Below are 18,552 nucleotides of genomic sequence, written 5' to 3'. Positions count from 1 at the left end.
AGAGCGGTCACAGGTTTTGCCTGCCCGCCTGGCACCCCATCTGACAGTGTGAGGAGGGGCTGATGAGGGGTACAGGGTGCACTCAGAGGCAGGCCCAGATGGTGGGTAGGTGCACCAGGGCCCAAACTATAAATTCTCAGTGTAGTGCCTGACCTCAGGCCAGGGAATACAAGATACTTGTGGAAAAAGGTGAATCTAGAGAACAAATTTGGGGAGACAGTGTAGAGACCGGGTTTGACTGCTCCCCAAAGGTCCCCTGAGGAACAGGAAGACCCAGGACTACCTAGGGCTCTGGAATGAGGGTAGCTCTGGGGCTCTGTGTGGGTCCCCTTGATAGGAAGCAAGGCAAGACCTGGCCCTAGAGGGGCCCCAGCCCTGGGTAGCCTGGGACTGGAGCAGGACCGCCTGTCTGATCCTGGGCGGCACCCTGGCCCTTGTCCAGCCTCCAAGGGAGAGGAGTGAGTAGTCCCACCTCCCTGATGGCCCCAGGCCTTGGGCACAGTCCAGCCTCCACACAGCTCCCAGGCCTGTTCCTCCTGGCTGCCGGTGATCTCCCTGGCTCTCCTGCCCAGCCTCTCAGCTCTTTGTTTGGCTCGAAGGCCCCTCCCCACCCCGCCCCAGCCCAATCCTAGTCTTTCTGGTTCTTCTGGTTCCTGTGGCTGGTTTCGTTGTAGACACGTTGAGGCAGGACCTGGAGGGGCACTTATTCCCTGGGTTTCTCTCTTGCCTGGAGGGAAGGTGTATGGGGGGGGGCGGCCCCAGTCTCTACCCACCCCTCACATTCCTTCCTCTGTCCATTTCTTCCTCTGTTTTGCACCCCTGGGTGTCAGGAACTGGGTCCGACAGTGGGACAGGGCCGGAAACAGGACAGGCGTGGGATCTGCCCTGCCCAGGGTTATGGTCTGTTTGGGAAGCCGCTATTAAACACCCACAAGGTGGAAAGTTGTAGCCTCACATTCGTGCTGAAACTGAGCACATGGTAGGAGGCAGAGAGCTTAAAACCATGGCCTAAGCTAATGGGGCGGGCGGGTAGGGGGCATGGGATGGTTTTCTGAGGAGATGATGTTCAAAGGTGACTTGGAGGTTTAGTGGGTAAAGGGTAGTCTAAGAGGTTCGTAGCAGAAGGTGCAGCTTACGCAAAGGCCCTGAGGCTGCAGGGAGCATTGTCTATTCCGGGCTCGGACGCCAGGAGAGTGGGTCAGACCTGGCCGGGCTTCATCTGCAGGGGTAGGAGTTTACTTTTTTTTTTTTGTAAGGAGCAGTGGGAGGCCTTTGAGAGATTTCATCAGGAGGAGGCTGTTCCCTGGCTTCCGAATAGAGAAAAGAGGAGGTGGGGTGGGGGGTGACGCAGACAGGGACATCAGCTTGTTCAGCCAGCCAGTTGTCCCATGGAGGGAAAATGGCCATCCAAGGTGGTGGCTGTGCAGATGGGGAGCTGGGAGCTGCTGTAGGGTGGGGGGTGAGAGGTGACCTCACTGGACCCTGGAGAGCGAGGGTCCTGTCAGACCAGTATGGCTAATAGGGACAGTCTCTGCCACCCCTCGGACAAGGCCCCCCAACAGTCCCGTGTGAACTCTGTATGTCAGGTGTCTTGGTCACCACTCACGGCTGTGTGACTTTGGACACATGACTTCACCCCTCGAGCCTATGAAATAGAGGCCCTGACTGTGAAAGGGGAAGTGAATAAAAGTACCTGGCACACAGTGGGCCTGAGCTCGTGGGCACCTGGCAGGTGGTCTGAAGGATCAGTTCTCAAGGCACGAGCTTTCCTGGAACTGTTCATTGGCTTGATTAATAGGAAATGGATCCACTGTCAGGATTAACGAGGCATTTCTACGTCTCAATGAGCCCGGTTTCTTGGGACTTTTGACCCTGGGTGGTGGGACTTGAAGGGATAAGAGGCTGTGGGTCAGCCCTGGCATGTAAACCAGGGTGTGGCAGGCCCTTGTCTGAGCCCCTTTCCTCCTCTGGAGGAGGAACTCAGGAGCTGCCCATGCTCTGGGAAGGCGGTTGCCAAGCCAGTGGGGGCAGGGTGGGAGGGGCAGAGTTATAGGAAAGCATCCCTCTGGGAAGCCATCCAGAGACTCTCAGGGGCTGGAATGTTCAAGCCTTTGGGCTGTTGGAATGTAGGGTGAGGGGAGAGGGGGAGTCCTAGGGTCTGCCTAAGGCTTAGGGTAGGTGAGAAGTATCTCGGGGGAGTCTGGGGCTCTTCCCAGAAACTTCTCCAGTACATTTCTGCTTTCTGTTTTTCCTGGAGCTTGGAGTGATCAGAGGCAGGAGACACATGGAGACAGGATCCCCCACCTCAGACTCTGCTCTGTCAGCCATGTCACGCTGGACAAACACCTTGACCTCCCTACACCTTGATTTTTCTCTGTAAACAGTAATTATAGCACCCACCTCCTCAGCTTCAAAGAGTTAAGGGTTCGGCTCTTTGAGCAGGGCCTGGCTCTGACAAGCGCTGTTAGGCGTTATTGCTGGGTCCGTAAGTCTTTCGTGCCCCTCACCCCCAAGGACTGCTCCCTGAGTGTTGGATCATGCCTGATGTGACCATGCCATGGCGACTGAGTGTCTCGTCTCTGTCTCTTCCAGGCAAACCTGTCTTTGTTAAGGTCCCCGAGGACCAGATTGGGCTGTCGGGAGGGGTGGCCTCCTTCGTGTGCCAAGCCACAGGGGAACCCAAGCCTCGGATCACATGGATGAAGAAGGGGAAGAAAGTCAGCTCCCAGCGCTTTGAGGTTCGTCCTCCGCGGGCCGGGAGGACTGGGCAGGCGGGCAGGCTTTAGGGTTGGCCCGCTCTCTGTGGGTGGGGCCGTTCCTTGGTCCCCTAAGTCTCCCTCAGGGGCCTTGTGGGGATGTGAGGAAAACGGGCTCTGGTAGATCCCCACACCCCTAACAGGTATGACCACATCTGTCCTGTGACAGGTAATTGAGTTTGACGATGGAGCAGGGTCAGTGCTGCGGATCCAGCCGTTACGAGTGCAGCGAGACGAGGCCATCTATGAGTGCACAGCCACCAACAGTCTGGGCGAGATCAACACAAGCGCCAAGCTCTCTGTGCTCGAAGGTATGTGCAGAGAGGGGCGTGGCGGGGGGGGGTGCTGGGGTACGGGAGCCCACCGGGACGGACGGACATCCACCGGGACGGACGGACGTCCTGGGGTGAGTGAGAGCCAGTGCTAAACTGGATCACTAGCCCGTCCTGAGGCCAGCTGTGTCCTTACTGGCTTTGTGACCTCCCACTGACCTCCTGGGTCATTGTTGGGTCTGGGTCAGACTGGAGGTGTGATGCTGCGTGCAGCCCTGGGCTTATGTGACCGTGGCAGTGAAGCCTGGCAGTTGGTGTCAGCGTATTCCTGGTGCCCAGATCAAGGAGCTGGGCTGTGTGTGAATTTTAATGTCATTTCTTATTTGACGGCTCATTCATTCATTCACTCACTCACTCACAAACTTCCCTTGAACTGCCATGAAGCCCAGGATGTCACTTGATATGGTGCTACCCTCGTTCAGTGTCCAGTAAATTCTGTAAGAAATGGGGACACTTGGCTTCCAGGCCTTTGCCCAGGCCCAGGGTGTGAGGGGAAACAGAGCTTCCAGAACTCTGAGTGGTCAATTTGAGGCTTTTCAAGTGGTGGTTGGAGAGCCTGAGAACACGAAGAGGGGGAGTAATTCAGTGAGTCTGGAGGATCGGGCTGAGAAACGAACCCTCTCTTAAGGACATAGAAAGCCACAAATAGGGTGGGAAGTGACATGATTAAACCTTAACCACAGTGGAAACATGAATCTGAATGCGCGTTTTCAAAATACCGCATTGATTGTTGCTTTCTTTTTGAAATGCAATACCAATATCTGCTCACTGTTAAAAAATTGAGAACTATAGGCTCGTGCATAGGGAGAAATAACGATCTCTTGCTGTCCTACCTCTGCTGCTGTTGGTTGTTTCTTGGTGGCCCATTTCCTGTGTGTAAGATTTGTGTATGTGGGTACATACATTTGTATTAATATATATAAGCAGAATAGTGATCACACACTGTTCCGTGACTTTGGGGTTTTGGTTTTGATTTTTCCCGTGCTAGAGGGCAGACTCAGGGCTTTTTAGACACGCTCCCTCACTGATGAACCCGAAGCTCACCCGTTGGGCTCGCCTAGCTGGCTGGGGAGCTCTAGGAATCCAGCTAGCTCTACCTGCCCTTCCTAGCATTGGGGTTCCAGGCACTCAGCAGCACTGCCTAGCTTCTTACAGGGGTGCTAGGAAAGTGAACTCAAGCCTTCATGCTCGCTCAGCGGGTCCTTTACGGAGCCATCCCCCAGCTTTTGCTTAAAAAAACATGTATTGTGAACATTTTCCTTGCCATTAAATATTCTTCTGCATCATTATTTTTAATGGCTGTGGGTAAGCTGTCCCATGGAAGCACCCTAATTTTATTTAGCTGTTCCCTTTCTGTTGGGTGCGTATGTGCTCAGCTTCTAGCCTTTGTAAGTAAGGTGTCATACATGTCCTTGAAGATAATGTCACTTTGCTGATCATCCCCGTGTTCTGGGTTCATGGAGTAGAATTGCTAAGTCAGAGGGCACATGCATTTTTAAGCTCTCAATATTTCTAGAGGATTGTATCCGTTTATATTCTTACCAGGGAGAGCATAAGAGGGAGGGCCTCTTCCCTGCACGTCTTCACCAGCAGTGGGAAATTACCATTAAAAAAAAATCTTTGCCAAGTTAATAGGCAAAAAATGGCATCTCCATTTAATTTGCATTCCTTTGATTACAAGAGCAGTTGAACATCTTTTCACATTGGCCATTTTTACGCTTTGGCTTTATGTGTTCACACATGCATCCATTCAGTAATTCTTCCGTCTGTGTGTCTTGTGTGAGTCAGTGGGTTCTAACAGAGCTGTGTCAGACCCTCCCCTGGAGAGGGGCCGTAGATGACCATGGTTAAGACAAGGACGCTGGACTGGGAACTGTGCCTCCGCCTCATTTATTCCATCTTGAAACCAGGATACAGTACCCACTGTCCAAGCTAGCATGGAGCTCTAACTACAATGTGAAGTGCATCCCAGGATTTCGGTGTGAGTGGAGTTGGAAGTTGTACATTCTGAAGGTTGGACACCTGAGCGGCTGCCATGTGGCATCATCTGGTTGTGTTAGCCCCACTATCCCGTCCCATTTGGGGAGCAGGAGCCCAGACAGCCTGCACTGGGATGAAATCATTGGCTCTGAGGTTCCTTCTGGTCATTTCTGACCTCCATTTCTCCACTTTTGTGAACCAGGAAAAAGTGTTTCTGCCCCCACTTCCACCTGTTGGCATCTGCCTGTGCCCTGCCTAGCCTTTGAGTGGAGTCTAAGAGACAGGAACTGCGGCCCCTGTCCTGATGGGCATCTTCTGGGGCTCTCAGGCTGGGGAGCAGTCTCCTTGTGAGCATGGAAAGCCAACTCCTCCCAGATGTCCCCACTGCCCCAGCACCTTCCTGCTTTAAAGGGTCTCTCCAGGCCCGGGGAAGAGGACTCACATTTGCAGAGGGTTGCCTTTGGGAACGGCCTTTCTGGTCAAGAGTTTCTTCTCATGGATTAGGAATAGGGCTTATTCATTTTTATGTGGTGTTGGGGATGGAACCTAGTCCTAGACACACACTTTTATCCCCGGGCCTGGGCCTGAGAGTGTATGTTTATGCCTCTGGGGACGAGAAGGTGTCTGATGAAGTGTGGGGCGGGACTCTGCTACAGGAGAGTGGTTGGAATTGTGGGCCTCGGGGCCCCTCCTGCTCCTGAAACACTGCACCAGCAAGACAAAATGCTGACCTATTGGTCTTTGTAACCTTGACCAGCTTAAGGTTGGCAGGCTTGGCAGGAAGGAATGTCAGGGGATGGGACCTCAGAGAGGCATCCTAGACCAACCGGGGCCCATTTCCTCCCCAGTCCTCCTTCCTAGGGGGGCAGGAAATCTGGGGCGCTTGTAGAAAATAGGCGAAAGACGGCCTTTTTTTGGAGTGCTGGGGTGACCCCAGAGGTGAGCCAGTGCCATTGTGAGGCCACCACAGAGGCTTAGCAGTGAGGAGATGAACTTGGCTTGGGGGCTGGGAAACAGTGCTTGAACCCCTTACCCATGTCTCACACAGCATGTGTGCTCCTCCAAACACACGAGGGTGTAAGCCTGCTCATCGAGAGAGAGCTTTGAGTGGCTGGAGAATGCCTGGGGAGCCTGGTCCCAGTACAGGATCAATGTGTCTTAAAAAGGGATCCCCAGCATTACACTTCCTTGGGGGCCCTCTGCCCTTGCCTCGTTCCGCCCCAGCCTCTGGGGACACTACCGGGCCAGGTCCCTCATGACCGCTGCTGTCGGAGCAAGACTGTTGTTATTCCTGGTGTGGCTGTGTGAGCCCTTAGCCCCCTATCCTGGGATGGCCAGCCTGTGTGCCAGCGTCCCAGTCAGGGTACGAGGTGGGGTGTCCAGCACCGGCTGGCAGGGGGTGGGCCGGTCCTGTCCTGGGCTGTGCCGGGTATCAGGGCCTGCCGCCCAGCGTTCCTGTCTGAGTGGTAATTGAGGCCATTAGCGCGCCAGCCTCTCCCTCGCCGGGTAATGGCAGGAAAAGCTCTTCTCGCTCCGCACTCTTGAGGCGGTGGCTGAATCATTCCCCCTCCAACCCGCCCGCTGCCGCCACTGAGACAGGGAATCTGACATTTTCCCTCGCGAGGGAGGGGAGGGCTGGGGGAGGGGAGCCAGGCCTTGATTCTGGGCTTTCCCTTCAGAAGTGGGGGGGATAGTGAGGGTGGTGAACCCAGTTTGGAGGTCATAGAGTCCCCAGGGGTTGCGGAGTCCGGACCAGGCAGAACATGCCAGGGGGAGGCTGGACAGCCAGAGGCGTGGGTGGAGCCTTAGTAACGGGGAACGGTCTGAAAGGGACACAGAATGCCCGGAGGAAGATGGGGGAAGAGCCGGTGAGCCCAATAGGCTGTTTCTGACTTGTCCTGTCTGGGGGCCAGGCTCAGGGGCTTAAGCGTTTGTCTGCTCATGGACATAGCAGTGTGCCTACGGTGGCGTGAGCCTGTGTGAAGGGTTGTCCACACCAGGTGTGTGCACGTCATACAAAAGGTGTTGTGTGGCAGGATCTGTGCACCGGTGTGCCTCCGGCAGTGGGGGAGGGGCACGTGTCGGCAGGTGGTGTGTACTTTGTGGGCTGTGTGTGCAGCAGGGTGTGTAACACCTGCACGTGTGCACAGCAGGCGGTCTCTGGATTGTGGGATACGTGTGGCGGGTGGTGGTGGCGGTGGCCGTGGTGGTGTGTGTGGCACAAGGTTGACAGCAGGTGGTATCATACCTTAGCTTTGTGAACCGTGAGAGAGAGAGTCGGCAGCCTGAGCTGGATGTGTAGGGTCAGTCTGGTGCCAGCGGGAAGTCAGGGGGCTTGTATTCAGATCTGCCGTCTCGGGGACTCCATGAAGTCTCTGCTTGGATCTTTTGGGCAGTCGGGATGGCGATGGCGGCTGGGCAGGGTGGTGACGCTAAAGTATTACGGGCGTCTGCCACAGTGGACCTCAGCAGCTCTTCTCTCACCAGGCCAGGAGGAGGATTTAGGACCTCCCCCACCCCCAGCCCAGCCCTCTTGTCCTTCCGCCTGCTTCCATCGGGCCCCTGTGTCTGCAAAGTGGGCAGGACTGTGACCCTTATGCCCCTTGGCCCAGGGATCCAGCTAGGATGTCTGATATTGCCCACCTAGAGGGCAGGCTGTGAGGCAGAGGCCAAGCCAAGGGTATTTCAGGTAACAGTGGGTCTTGGGTTATGCACCTGCTCTCACCCTGGTAGGCTCTGAGGCTATAGGGTGATGAGTAGCTTCTTGAGATACACACACACACATCCCTGACACACACACACACACACACACACACACACACACACACACACACACACACACACACACACACAGTATGATGAGCAAACTATGGCCCTGTCCCTGGATGTCCTGCCTGGGCTGGGCAGGATGAGAATGTTTTCCTAGGAGTCATCTTTCCCCACCCTAACCCCTTTCCTGCCCTAAGCTTTTCTACTCCTTCATGGTGGAGAGATTTGGGCAAAGAGCTACTGTAGAAAGCCCCGAATCTCAAGCCGGGCGGTGGTGGCGCACGCCTTTAATCCCAGCACTCGGGAGGCAGAGCCAGGCGGATCTCTGTGAGTTCGAGGCCAGCCTGGGCTACCAAGTGAGCTCCAGGAAAGGCGCAAAGCTACGCAGAGAAACCCTGTCTCGAAAAACCAAAAAAAAAAAAAAAAAAAAAAAAAAAGAAAGCCCCGAATCTCGTAGCCCAGGCAGCCTCTGTTCTTCCCTGGCAGCAGTGGCACTAACATGCCTCTGGCCCAGCAGCCTTTGGGACCTAACCTCCATTTCGAGTGACCACAGTAGATTTCAGAACCATGCAGATGTGAGTACCGTAGCTAGATTATGGAGGTTCAGGCCCCGTTTTGAGATAGGAAGGCGCTGCTGGAATGGGGCAGCAGTGGCAGCTGGAAGGTCAGCCCCTGCGTTTCTTGGTCCCTGGAATCCTCTAATCTTTTCCAGTTTGTCTAGTCTTCAAGGACCCCAGTGAATGTCTGTTTGAATGGATCCTCCTATGCCATGGGGTTAGCCTCTTCTGTTAGTGGTGAGCACTAACACTTCCCCTGTGCTAACCTAGCTCTCAATCCCTGGGCTCACAGGTGTCCCTCAGGCCTGTGGGACTTTTTGTACTTAACTTCCCCTTTCCCCTGGCTTGTGACCATGGGTTGAACCCGCGACTCTAGAAATAACTCTGAAAGTTGGAGGTTGTAGATGCCCCCTGGATATATATTCTCCATCCTCGGTAAGGTATGCTCACCCTGGTTGCCCCGGGGAAGGAAGGGCTTAAGGGAGATGGCATGACCAGGTTCGTGTTTCAGAGAAGTCCTTGTTGGTGCAAAGTGGGTGGAAGTGTGTCACAGCAGTGGGAGGAAGACGGGGTCAGTCTAGGCGAGAGCTAGCGTTGCCCTGACCTTGTTGTGAGTCGAGGAAGGGAGAGAGCAGAAGAGCATGCTAGGTGGCCTCCTGCCCAGCTGCCTCGCTCTGAGGGCCCAGGTGGCTCTGGGTTCCTGGTTCCAGGTCCAGGACTGGGTAGATGGTGGTACCAATTTTCTAAAATTGAAAAACCGGAGGAGGCCCAGGGCTGAGAGGGTGAGTGCATAAGTCTAATTTGAAAACTGTCAAGTCAGGTGTGTGCAGGCATCCAAGGAAGGATGTCGAGAAGGCGTAGTGTGGGCTTACCTGGTCCCCTTGAGGAGGCCGCTGGAGATGGGATGGTGAAAGCCGAGAAGCCAAGGCAGAAGAATCCCGGGAGCTGACTTTGGCTGTTGGGAGGAGCTTCCTGGGAGATAAGAGAGAAGCCAGGAACGAGGGAGGCAGTGGAAGGTGGTGAAGGGGGAGAAGCCAAGCAAGATGAGCATTGGGCACTGGCCTTTGGATTTAGCTCTGGAGTTGTCGCTGACCTTGGCAAGCATGCCATGGGAAGAGGCGGGGGAGGCGGCAGGGGGCTGAAGAGCGAGTGGGAGGCTGTCAGTGGTCTGGAGTGACAGGGAGCAAGGCCTGAACCTAGAGAGGTAAATGGTTAAAAAGAATATTCATGGAGCAGAACTGGGGTAGAAGAACCCCAGGAGAGAGAGAGTCCAGCATAGCATAGCCAGAGCCAGGAACTAAAATGCGGGGCCCAGGCAGTGGCCACTGGGTTTACTGTGTATGCATGGTGGGCAGGAGGCCTCACCTGCCAGGTTGAGGAGGACGATGTGGAGTGCCAGGGAAGCCCGAGGGAGGGGGGGTTACTGAGAGGGGGAGGCCCTGGCTGCCGACAGGCCCCAAACAGCTCAGACTCAAAAACAAAACAGGCTTTTAAGATGCCAAGTTTGATGAAATCTGAGTGCTAGAAGAGGTGGGAGTTTTCTCTTGGAAAAACAGCTGAAAGTCGAGACTGAAAGCTGCGAAGGGAGATGGGCCCTGAGGCCTCTCAGGCCCCCCTTACTGCCTGGGAGCCTGGGGGTGGGGTGCAGCGCGGCGAGGCCCTGAGAATGAGAGCTTATGGGTTTGGGAGGGCTTGCTGTCTTGACCCTGTCTTCGCTGAGGATGGAGCTGCTTTGAGGACAGGACGGAGGTGTCCTTGGGCTTCCTCGGAGTGTCCAAAAGGCAGGGTGGGGCCTGGCCACCCACAGAGGTTCCTGCATGGTTTGGGTCTTTGCCTGTGTCTCCAGGTGCATGTGTCTTAGCATATGTGTGTCTCTGACTTTGCATGTCTTCACAATCTCTGCGCCTACCGCCTCTGGATCTGCTTGCAGGAGTGTTTCCACAGGTGCTTGTCACTGCAGATGCCCCTCCACATGCACATGGAGCTTTCTATTTTTGCACCTGTCTCTTTCTCCATGTAGTTCTCCAGGTCCCTGGCTGTGCATGTTTCTAAGGTGTCTGTGTGTTCAGGGACAGGGTGATATGCTCATGCACAGAGGAGGGGTCAGCCGCACAGACGGTACCACCCCAGGGAGCCTGGGTATGTACATGCGCATATGTGCCTGTATTCGGAGATGCCATGAAGCTGGGTAAACATGGGTGAAGAGGTCTCACTGACAGACGGTGCTGGGGCTTGCCCCCACCGTCACCCCCCTCCCCTCTAAAGCATCTCCATCTGTTAGCTTCCCTGGTACAGCCCCCTGCCTCTGGCCCAGACTCCGCCCCAGGCATCCCAGGCTGAGCCGGACAAAGAGACCTGTGTGTGCTCTCTAGGGGCCTCCAGCAGCCTCCTTCCCCCAGTCCTTGCAGACTGTCGGTCTAAACTTCCCCACCCACCCCTACCCTGTCCTCACCTCTCAGAACTCCAGTACATACTCCCAGACTCACCTTGCTGATTTATTGTTCCTCCATCCTCCTTGTAGTCTTGACTCGCGCAGCGATAAGGAAAGCTTTCTGCCTTCCATGTTCCTTCTTGATCCCCCTTCCTCCAGGAAGTCACCAAGATAGCAAATGAGAGGTGGATCACACAGATTAGTTCTACTGCTGAGGGATCTAAACCATGCTCCCTCTCTCTCCCGCCCCCCCCCCCCATCCTCAGACACGCCCTCCCACATGGCCTCTCATCTCTGAGACAACCAGGACCTCTCCAGGGAAGGGGTTAGGTCTCCCAAGTACAGTATCTAAAGCGGAGCACAGTTGGCTGCAGGAGCCATTCATGAACACTTGAACGCTCACTCTAGGTGCACAGATTTGTGCGGGTGGGGCAGACTTTCGATTGATCCTGCTACTTATGTGTGGAGGCTGTCCAGGCTTAGGCTACCGGGTTGGTGCTTCTCCAAAGTCCCCCAAAGCCTCAGTGGGTTTCTTTCTGCTATGGGCACCCTAGGCGCAGTCGAGTCTGGCTGACACTGCGGACTGTATATGCAGAGGCAACTTACAGCCTCTTGCACTGTGCTGGACCCTGGCAGGCGGGAGCTGGGTGCGCTGCGTCGGTGGAGCTGGAATGCTTAAAGGGGAGCACGCACACACCCCCCAGCAGGGTCTAGGGTGGGGGCGGGGCTGCTCCGCCCAGGCGGGGGCGTGAAGGGCGGCGCCCAGTAGGACTTGGACACGGAGGCGCGTGCCCGCTCGGACACAAGCGCGCTCGAGCGCGCGCGCGCGCGCGCAGCCCTTCCACCGTGGCACCCGCCTCTCCGCCGTCGCCATGGTTACTGGGTGGCCTGGATGGGGGAGGGGCCCTCCCGCGCTAGCAGCCCCTGTGCTGGCAGGACGCGTTTGTTGGGGCTATCGCATGACCCGTGCACCCCCGCCTGTGGAACATGGGTGCATGCCAGGGGTGTCCACATGTGAGGAACATTGGACTTGGGTTTGCAGCACCTGAAAAACGCAGGGGCATGTGTGCATGGGGGGGTCTGCAGTGGAGCCCAGAGCCGGAAGCCAGTTGAGGGTGTAGAAAGGGGGAAGGGCGTGGTTCCCCCAGGGATGCCCCTCCCTCCCCCTGCCCTGCCCACCTTTTCATGCTTGCTGGCTAAAGCACCCGGGTCTTACCTCCTGCTTTCCACTAAGCCCCACCTCCAGTTTAACTGAGTGACCTTGGGCGGGTTTCTAGGTTTCTGCCAAGTCCCCATTTGCTCATATGCCTCATAGGGTTTTGGTAAAGATTGTCATTCTGTAAAGCTTTTAGAGAGTACCTGCAAAAGAGTGAATGCTTCATGCTTGGAACCTTTCATCCCTCGTGTCCAGAGGCCTCAGTTTTCTCAGTTGTTGATGGGCTGGAAGTGTCAGTGTGACATCCTCTTGAAATTTGCCCTGGTCGTTAACCTGAGTGGTTCAGACTGCTCTAGACACAGCTCTGGTGGTACTGGGGGGGGGGGGGTCAAGATGGCAAGTGTGCCAGTCATGCTAACCCATATGGGGCCAGTCGCTCAACAGGCATCTGGGAAATAATCTATTGTCCTTAACTGGTGTGAACGTGCTTAAGGCTCCAAGTTGGGAGAGGAGGAAGAACAGCATCAGGTCAGCCTTGAGGGGCTGGATTCTCCTGTGGGACTCAACCCCCCCCCCAGGGGGAGGGGGGAAGCATCCTTCCCATTACTGCCTGGGAGCCTAGTTGGCATCAGGGATTGGCTTTTGGGTCCTGCTGTTCAGTAGACAGCTCTTTACACTCGCTGGTTTTAGGCTTTGGCGGTGGTGCCTGAGGGATGATCTGAGCCAAGGACGAGCCATTTGAGGGCGTGATAATTGAGGGAGGAAAATTAATTGTCCTTAATTTGGCGTAGGTCCCAAAGACCTTCCCTGTGTCAAGAATTCAGAGTAGATTCCCGGGACACGGGGCTGCAAGCATTTGTACTGCTTTCAGTCTTGGTTCGTTCCTCCTGGCAGGTAGGTGATAAAGGCTAGGTAGCTCCTGGGCTCTGACTCTGGCAGGACCTAGCCACCCCTCACCCTGCACCCGATCTGTTTAAGCAGGTCGGAGTGAGAGCTAGGAAGAACAAGCCTGGTGCTCTAGTCGGTCTGGAGCATTCCCAGCTGCTGGAAGGAAGGGGTGGGGAGGGTGCCCTGGGCCTCAGGTCCTGCTCTTATCTTCCAAGTGGTAGCAGACCAAAGGAACCCGTGCACCTGCCTGCCCAGCCTCACTTCCACCCTCTTTCTGTTCTCCTGCCCACGTCTAATATAATCCCTTTCAAGAATCCGAGCTGAGAGTCAGGGCACCGTGGGATCGTAGTTAGAGCCAAGGAGACCCGGTGTTTACGTCCAGACTTTCTAGGGCTGTGAGCAGGGGAGTGTATAGCCTGTTCCTGGGCAAGCCTGGGAAGTCAGGGGCCATGCTGAGAGTTCTCCTGTACCCCGGGCCAGACACCCTTCCAGGATGTCCCCGGAAGTTGCAGCTTTAGTGGGGTTCCTCTGTCTGCTGTGACTCCTCCGGCTTCATCTCGTGTGTGCCCCTAGCTGTCCCCCTTGGGTCTCCAGAGCCGGTCCTTTACTTTTCTCCCTTCTGAGGCTGAGTCTTCCTGGCTTGGGAGCCTGTCCTCCACAAATGTCCCCACACCCTAACCCCATGCTGGGCACGTGCAGAGTTGTGCCGCTCTCCCTCATGCGAGGCCAGAGCAGACATTCCCTGAGCCCTCTTTGGGTGTGCCTAGAACCAAGCTTGGGGAGAGGAGAGGGACCGCTGAGTTCTGGAGAAGACTTGATGGTTTTGTTCCAGTAGGAAGGACTTCTTACCAGCCTAGGATGGGAGGCTATGGTTCAGTACCTGTCTGCCCCAGTGGCTCAGGCCTGGTTGATATAACTTCTAATAGTCACTGGGTGCAGGCTCTGTGCTAGGCATCCCCAGTGTCCTGTGTTCTCGCTGATGTCGTCTTCAAGGTGTCTTTACACAGCGGACACCTAAACCCAGTAGACACATCGAAAACAGAGAGCAAAGAACACACATAGGCCCTCGAGGGGTAGGTAGTGGTAGAGCTGGGGGTCCTGAAGGGATGAACGGTGCTGGTTGTTCGGCGGGAGAGTCAGGAGCCATGGCTGCCAGAGTTAGCATGGGCTTTATTAGAGAGAAGAGGGGAGAGGAAGGAGAGGCCAGGCCTGGCAGAGAGGAAACAGAGAGAGAGGACGTGGGGGTGCGCGTCCGGCTTTTAAGGCTTTCAAGGCTGGGACACAGTCGCCCGTTGATGACGCAATAAGGTGGCAGACAAGACCCCGAGCTGCGCCTATACAGCATCCTCACAAGTCCCCCGTGGTCTACACCTGTCTTCCCAGTTCTTGGTGCTTCTGGAAGGTGCAGATTGGGTAGCTTTGCCTCAGCCCGTGAGGACTGCTTCAGGAACCTATGTGAGGTGGGAATGGGTCAAATGGAAGTGATTTCCTCCAAGTCGCCAACTCTGGGAAAAGTTGAGAGGGAAGACCAGGTTTTTTTGTTTTTTGTTTTTTTGTCTTCTTAGCCAGCACAAACTCAGACGTGGTCCTTAGGCCTTATCAGGGTTCTCAGGGTCAGGTCTGAGTGAGAAAGAAGGCTAAGGGTCAAGGCTGCCGTAGAGAATGGTCAGAGGCAAGGCTAGAGTTAGCTCATCAGTAGGGCAAGCTGCCCAGGGTCAGTGACCTGGGGTTCCGCCACACGCCAGAGCTGAAGGGATGCAGCCAAGGAGGGCTATCACGTGTGCTGACAAGAAAGTGGAGCTGGGCAAGCACGGAGCCTCGGGTGGGGTCGTGGCTGCTGATGCGCTGGGAGCTCATCTCCCCTGCCGCCCGAGCCCGGTGTCCGTACAGCACTCTCTGCTGCAGCCAGCACAGCATTGATCTCTGTTCTTCCCAGGACCTAGAGAGATAAGTGCTGACGTCTTCAGTCTGTGCTTCCCAGACTTGGAAACTCCCCAGCAGGGGTGTGGTGGTGCGGGCCCTCCTGCAGCCCCTGCCTTTCCAAAAGGGACCTAGGACTCTTGACTCCTCATTTGGGGTAGGGCTCATGCTTAGAAGTCCCGGGTGGGAAAGAGAAGAGCATTGTGGGTCCCAGCTAACCCGGAAGTCGGGAGCAGTTACGCAGAGAAGACTTCAGGAACGAGCAGAGCCAGTCCTAATGTCCAAAATGTCACCCTTTGTCTGCAGAGGACCAGCTGCCGTCTGGGTTCCCGACCATCGACATGGGACCTCAGCTGAAGGTGGTGGAGAAGGCTCGGACGGCCACCATGCTGTGCGCAGCTGGTGGAAATCCAGACCCTGAGATCACATGGTTCAAAGACTTCCTTCCTGTGGACCCTGCTTCCAGCAATGGCCGCATCAAGCAGCTACGCTCAGGTGAGCCGAGGGCAGAGTTTAGGTGCCACGAATACCTCGGGGAGGACACCTTCCAGCATAATCCAGTTAGGGGTTGGGCGGGGGATGAGGTTTCTAAGGCAGACTGAGCAGCGTCCCCAATGTCATGGACCACATCTTGCCTGGGGAAGAGGATGTGGTGGCAGGTGCTGTCCTGACCCTTCTGCGTGGCATGCCAGCATGGCTGGCCTGAAGAAGGTACCCCTAGGTTCTCATCTCCTACTTTTCCCACAGCCCAGCCTGCGTCTCTGTTTCTCTAGGCAGGAGGGGGTTCTGGGGAAGGAGCCAGTGATGTTGATTCATCAGGCATCAAATGGACCTTAAGATCCTGAGACTAGGGGGATTTGCCTCTGTCCTTTGGCCACCAGAGCCACCTGTCTCCTATGGATATCTCAATCGAGCCACCTTGGAGCCCTGGGAACAAGGATGCCACTGTGACCAGGAGGGAGGTGTCGCCCCGTTGATCGATCTGCCTGTGAGGCTCCCGCCAAGAAAATTGATTCTGATTTTGTGGGGATGGAGTGGGTGGGAAAGGAGGCTCCGAATCAGCTGGGCTGCAGTCTACATCCTCGAGCAGCTCAGGATAGATCCACAGACTTGGCTCCAAAAGTCCTGCTGGTTGGGAGAAGGTAGGCCGCTGTTGGCTTGAACTCCTGCTGTCCATCAGCTGTGATGTCACCATCATGAAGGATGTGACTGCCTCTTTGGGGGATTTGCTGGCTTCAGGGGTGCCCACCACTCCCAGCCCCTCCCCCAGCCTCTCCCGTCAGGCCCACACCATCTTGGTGCCCAGGGAGAAGAGAGTGATGAGCCACCCAGCAGGGCAGGATTCCGGCCCCAGCCACGGCCGCCTGAGACAGCCCACGAAGTGTTAGCTCATTTAATTTAATTAAAACTCAACAAGATGGAGGCAGCTGTAGTGCAGTTAATTAAAACAGCCATAATCAAGGCAGGAAATGGTCCGGCAGCGTTTGTGGCTGCTGCCCAGCACAGCGCAGCGCAGCGGCCGGCATGGCTCGGCTCCCCTGCATTTGCTCATGGGTGCCCCAGGCAGGTTCCCCATGCTGCCAGACGGTCCTCCCTACAGGCCTGACTCCTCCCCGGAATGGCATTGACTGTCTGTGGCAGGCAGCGGTTCTGGGAAGGCCCGATGTCTCCAGCATTTGTTCATCAAGTATTTATGCAGTGCTTCCTGTGTGCCAGACCCCATACCACCCCGCTCCTGCCCGTCACTCCGCTGGATGCTGCTCAGGCCTCTTCCTCCTTGTCCTCCCAGGGGCCGGCAGCCCTTCCTCCTCCTTGAGCAAACCCTCCTGCTTTCCTTTGGCTGTACCACCCTGCCCTGTTAACCCTGCATGAAGTGCTGGTCCCTCTAGCTCGGAGACCTGCCAGCCTCATCCTCGCTCCGACATAGTCTTCCCCCGGAGGGCGAACCCCTTGCCGCCGCTGCTTCGGGCGGTGACGGCACCTCCTTATCTGTACCCTACTGGTCAGCACAGCCCAGACGTCCAGGGCGCACATCAGTGCCTTCCGGATGTCCCCCTGTCCTGGACCAACACTGACTTCCTCTACAAACAGCCATGCCCTGCTCCCACTGACCCTTTCTCCATGAGTGGCGGCTCCCCACCCCTAAACCTGAAAGAGACCCAGCACTCTGTCCAGTCAGGAACCACACATCCTCTTCCCGTATCACCGTGTGGCTCTCAAATTGTCCCCTCTTCCCTTTCTGTTACCTCTGTCTTCTCCCGGAACACCACTATTCTCCCTGCCGCCAGGATCTCTCTGAAAACTGTGTCCTCTAGCAACTGATGGTATTGTCTATTCATCTTCTTCCTAGACTATGAAAGCCATGCTATGCTGGACTCTGGGCTTATAACCCTTGACCCTGCCTGCATGGTCAAATACGTGCTTCTGGTCAAGGCACCCTGGCCACATGGCCAGCTTTATCTCACCCTGTCCTATCTGTCCACACCCTAATTAGCTCTGTGACCTCAGTGAAATTAACTTCATGATCCGTCTTCTCGTCTTACAAAAGTAGCCGCACGGTGACCGTTTGCCGCCGGGTTTATGGCAAAGGCCACTTCCCCACTTGCAGGAACCACGCTGGCCCATCCTTGCCCACCTGGCCCTCTCGTCACCATCACTTCCTCCGCTGGGAGCCTGTACCCAGCTTCTGGCTCCTCCCACAGGAGCTACAGTCACCACCGTCTGTGTCCAGCCCTACTTACCTAGGCTGGATGTGGGAGGACCCGGGACAGATTTGCTTGGCAAGGTGCCCCTCCCCACCATACCCAGTTCTCTCTAAGTCCTCATTGGAGAATTACTCTGTTGACCTTTGGGACTTACCACTGAAGAGGATGTCTACTCATTTGACCTTCCCTGCTACCAGGAAACTGTGACTTACGGATCGTGTGTGTGTGTGTGTGTGTGTGTGTGTGTGTGTGTGTGTGTGTGTGTGTGTGTGTGTGTGTGTGTTGGGGGCAGGTATTCTTGTGTGTCCGGTGCTTGGGATGGAGCCGTGTGGAGACATCCCTTCAGAGAGTTGGGTGCCCCCTGTACACTGCATATTTACAAGGACCCCTGTGGCTTTCACATCACCAACCGTTCACAGAGTGCTCTTCTGCCCTTCATTACCACTGAGTCTCCTGCCGCCTTTCTGAAGTAGGGCAGGCCATGATTATCATATCTACTTTCCACAGGTCAAAGGTCACCCACCCACCTGTGGAGACTAGGGTCTAGGAGCATCGAGGTAACCTCGGTGCCTTCTAACAGCATATGCTAAACCCGGAGCCTGAGAAGTCGTAACATCCCACCAGAGCTCCAGACCTTTGCTCGCCAGACCCCAGCCCCTCACAGTCCCCACAGAACCTCCGGTATCTCTGACCTGAACCATAGTGCATCTACCGATGGTGTGGCCCCGGACCCAGGGCTGGCCGTGTGCACGGCCAAGGAGTGAGCGCTGCGTGAGGGCCTTTTTTCCTGCCGCAGCAATGCGATATGCCGCCGCCGCAGCAGCAGCCTCCTGGGCACTTGAGCTTGAGACCTGAGGCAGGCCCAAGAAGGACAAATGCAGCAAGAGTGGCCTACTGTGGCTGTGACAGAACCGTAGCCGCAGCAGCCACACCTCTCCATGGGATCCGAGGCTGGGTCCTAAGGGGGGGCTCTTAGCCCATAAGCTCTGCCCAGCCTGAACAGGACTTTCCTGTGCTTCCTTATAGCCTGAGTATGCCACTGTAGAGAGCACGCTCAC

The 18,552-nt window shown here is 55.9% G+C and overlaps 1 protein-coding gene and 1 long non-coding RNA gene across 21 annotated transcripts in view; one reads left to right on the top strand and one right to left on the bottom strand.

The window, feature by feature from the left end:
* The window catches only part of Ptprf (protein tyrosine phosphatase receptor type F), an 85,125-nt gene that overhangs the window by 18,219 nt on the left and 48,354 nt on the right, over positions 1 to 18,552 (top strand). For all 20 annotated transcript variants that reach the window (XM_076564897.1, XM_042271744.2, XM_042271743.2 and 17 more), the window contains 3 exons: positions 2,593 to 2,738; positions 2,926 to 3,067; positions 15,096 to 15,284. In XM_076564897.1, coding sequence (XP_076421012.1) covers positions 2,593 to 2,738; positions 2,926 to 3,067; positions 15,096 to 15,284 — 477 coding nt within the window. The remainder of the gene's footprint in view (positions 1 to 2,592; positions 2,739 to 2,925; positions 3,068 to 15,095; positions 15,285 to 18,552) is intronic.
* Positions 8,280 to 11,046, bottom strand: LOC143271966 (uncharacterized). The gene is made up of 3 exons (XR_013049300.1): positions 10,881 to 11,046; positions 9,267 to 9,366; positions 8,280 to 9,137 (listed from the first exon to the last, which is right to left on the bottom strand). It is a non-coding gene; the product is annotated as an uncharacterized LOC143271966 (long non-coding RNA).

Source organism: Peromyscus maniculatus, chromosome 2 (genome assembly GCF_049852395.1).
Source record: "Peromyscus maniculatus bairdii isolate BWxNUB_F1_BW_parent chromosome 2, HU_Pman_BW_mat_3.1, whole genome shotgun sequence".
Lineage (NCBI taxonomy): Eukaryota > Metazoa > Chordata > Mammalia > Rodentia > Cricetidae > Peromyscus > Peromyscus maniculatus.
This window is presented reverse-complemented; position numbering and strand designations above follow the sequence as displayed.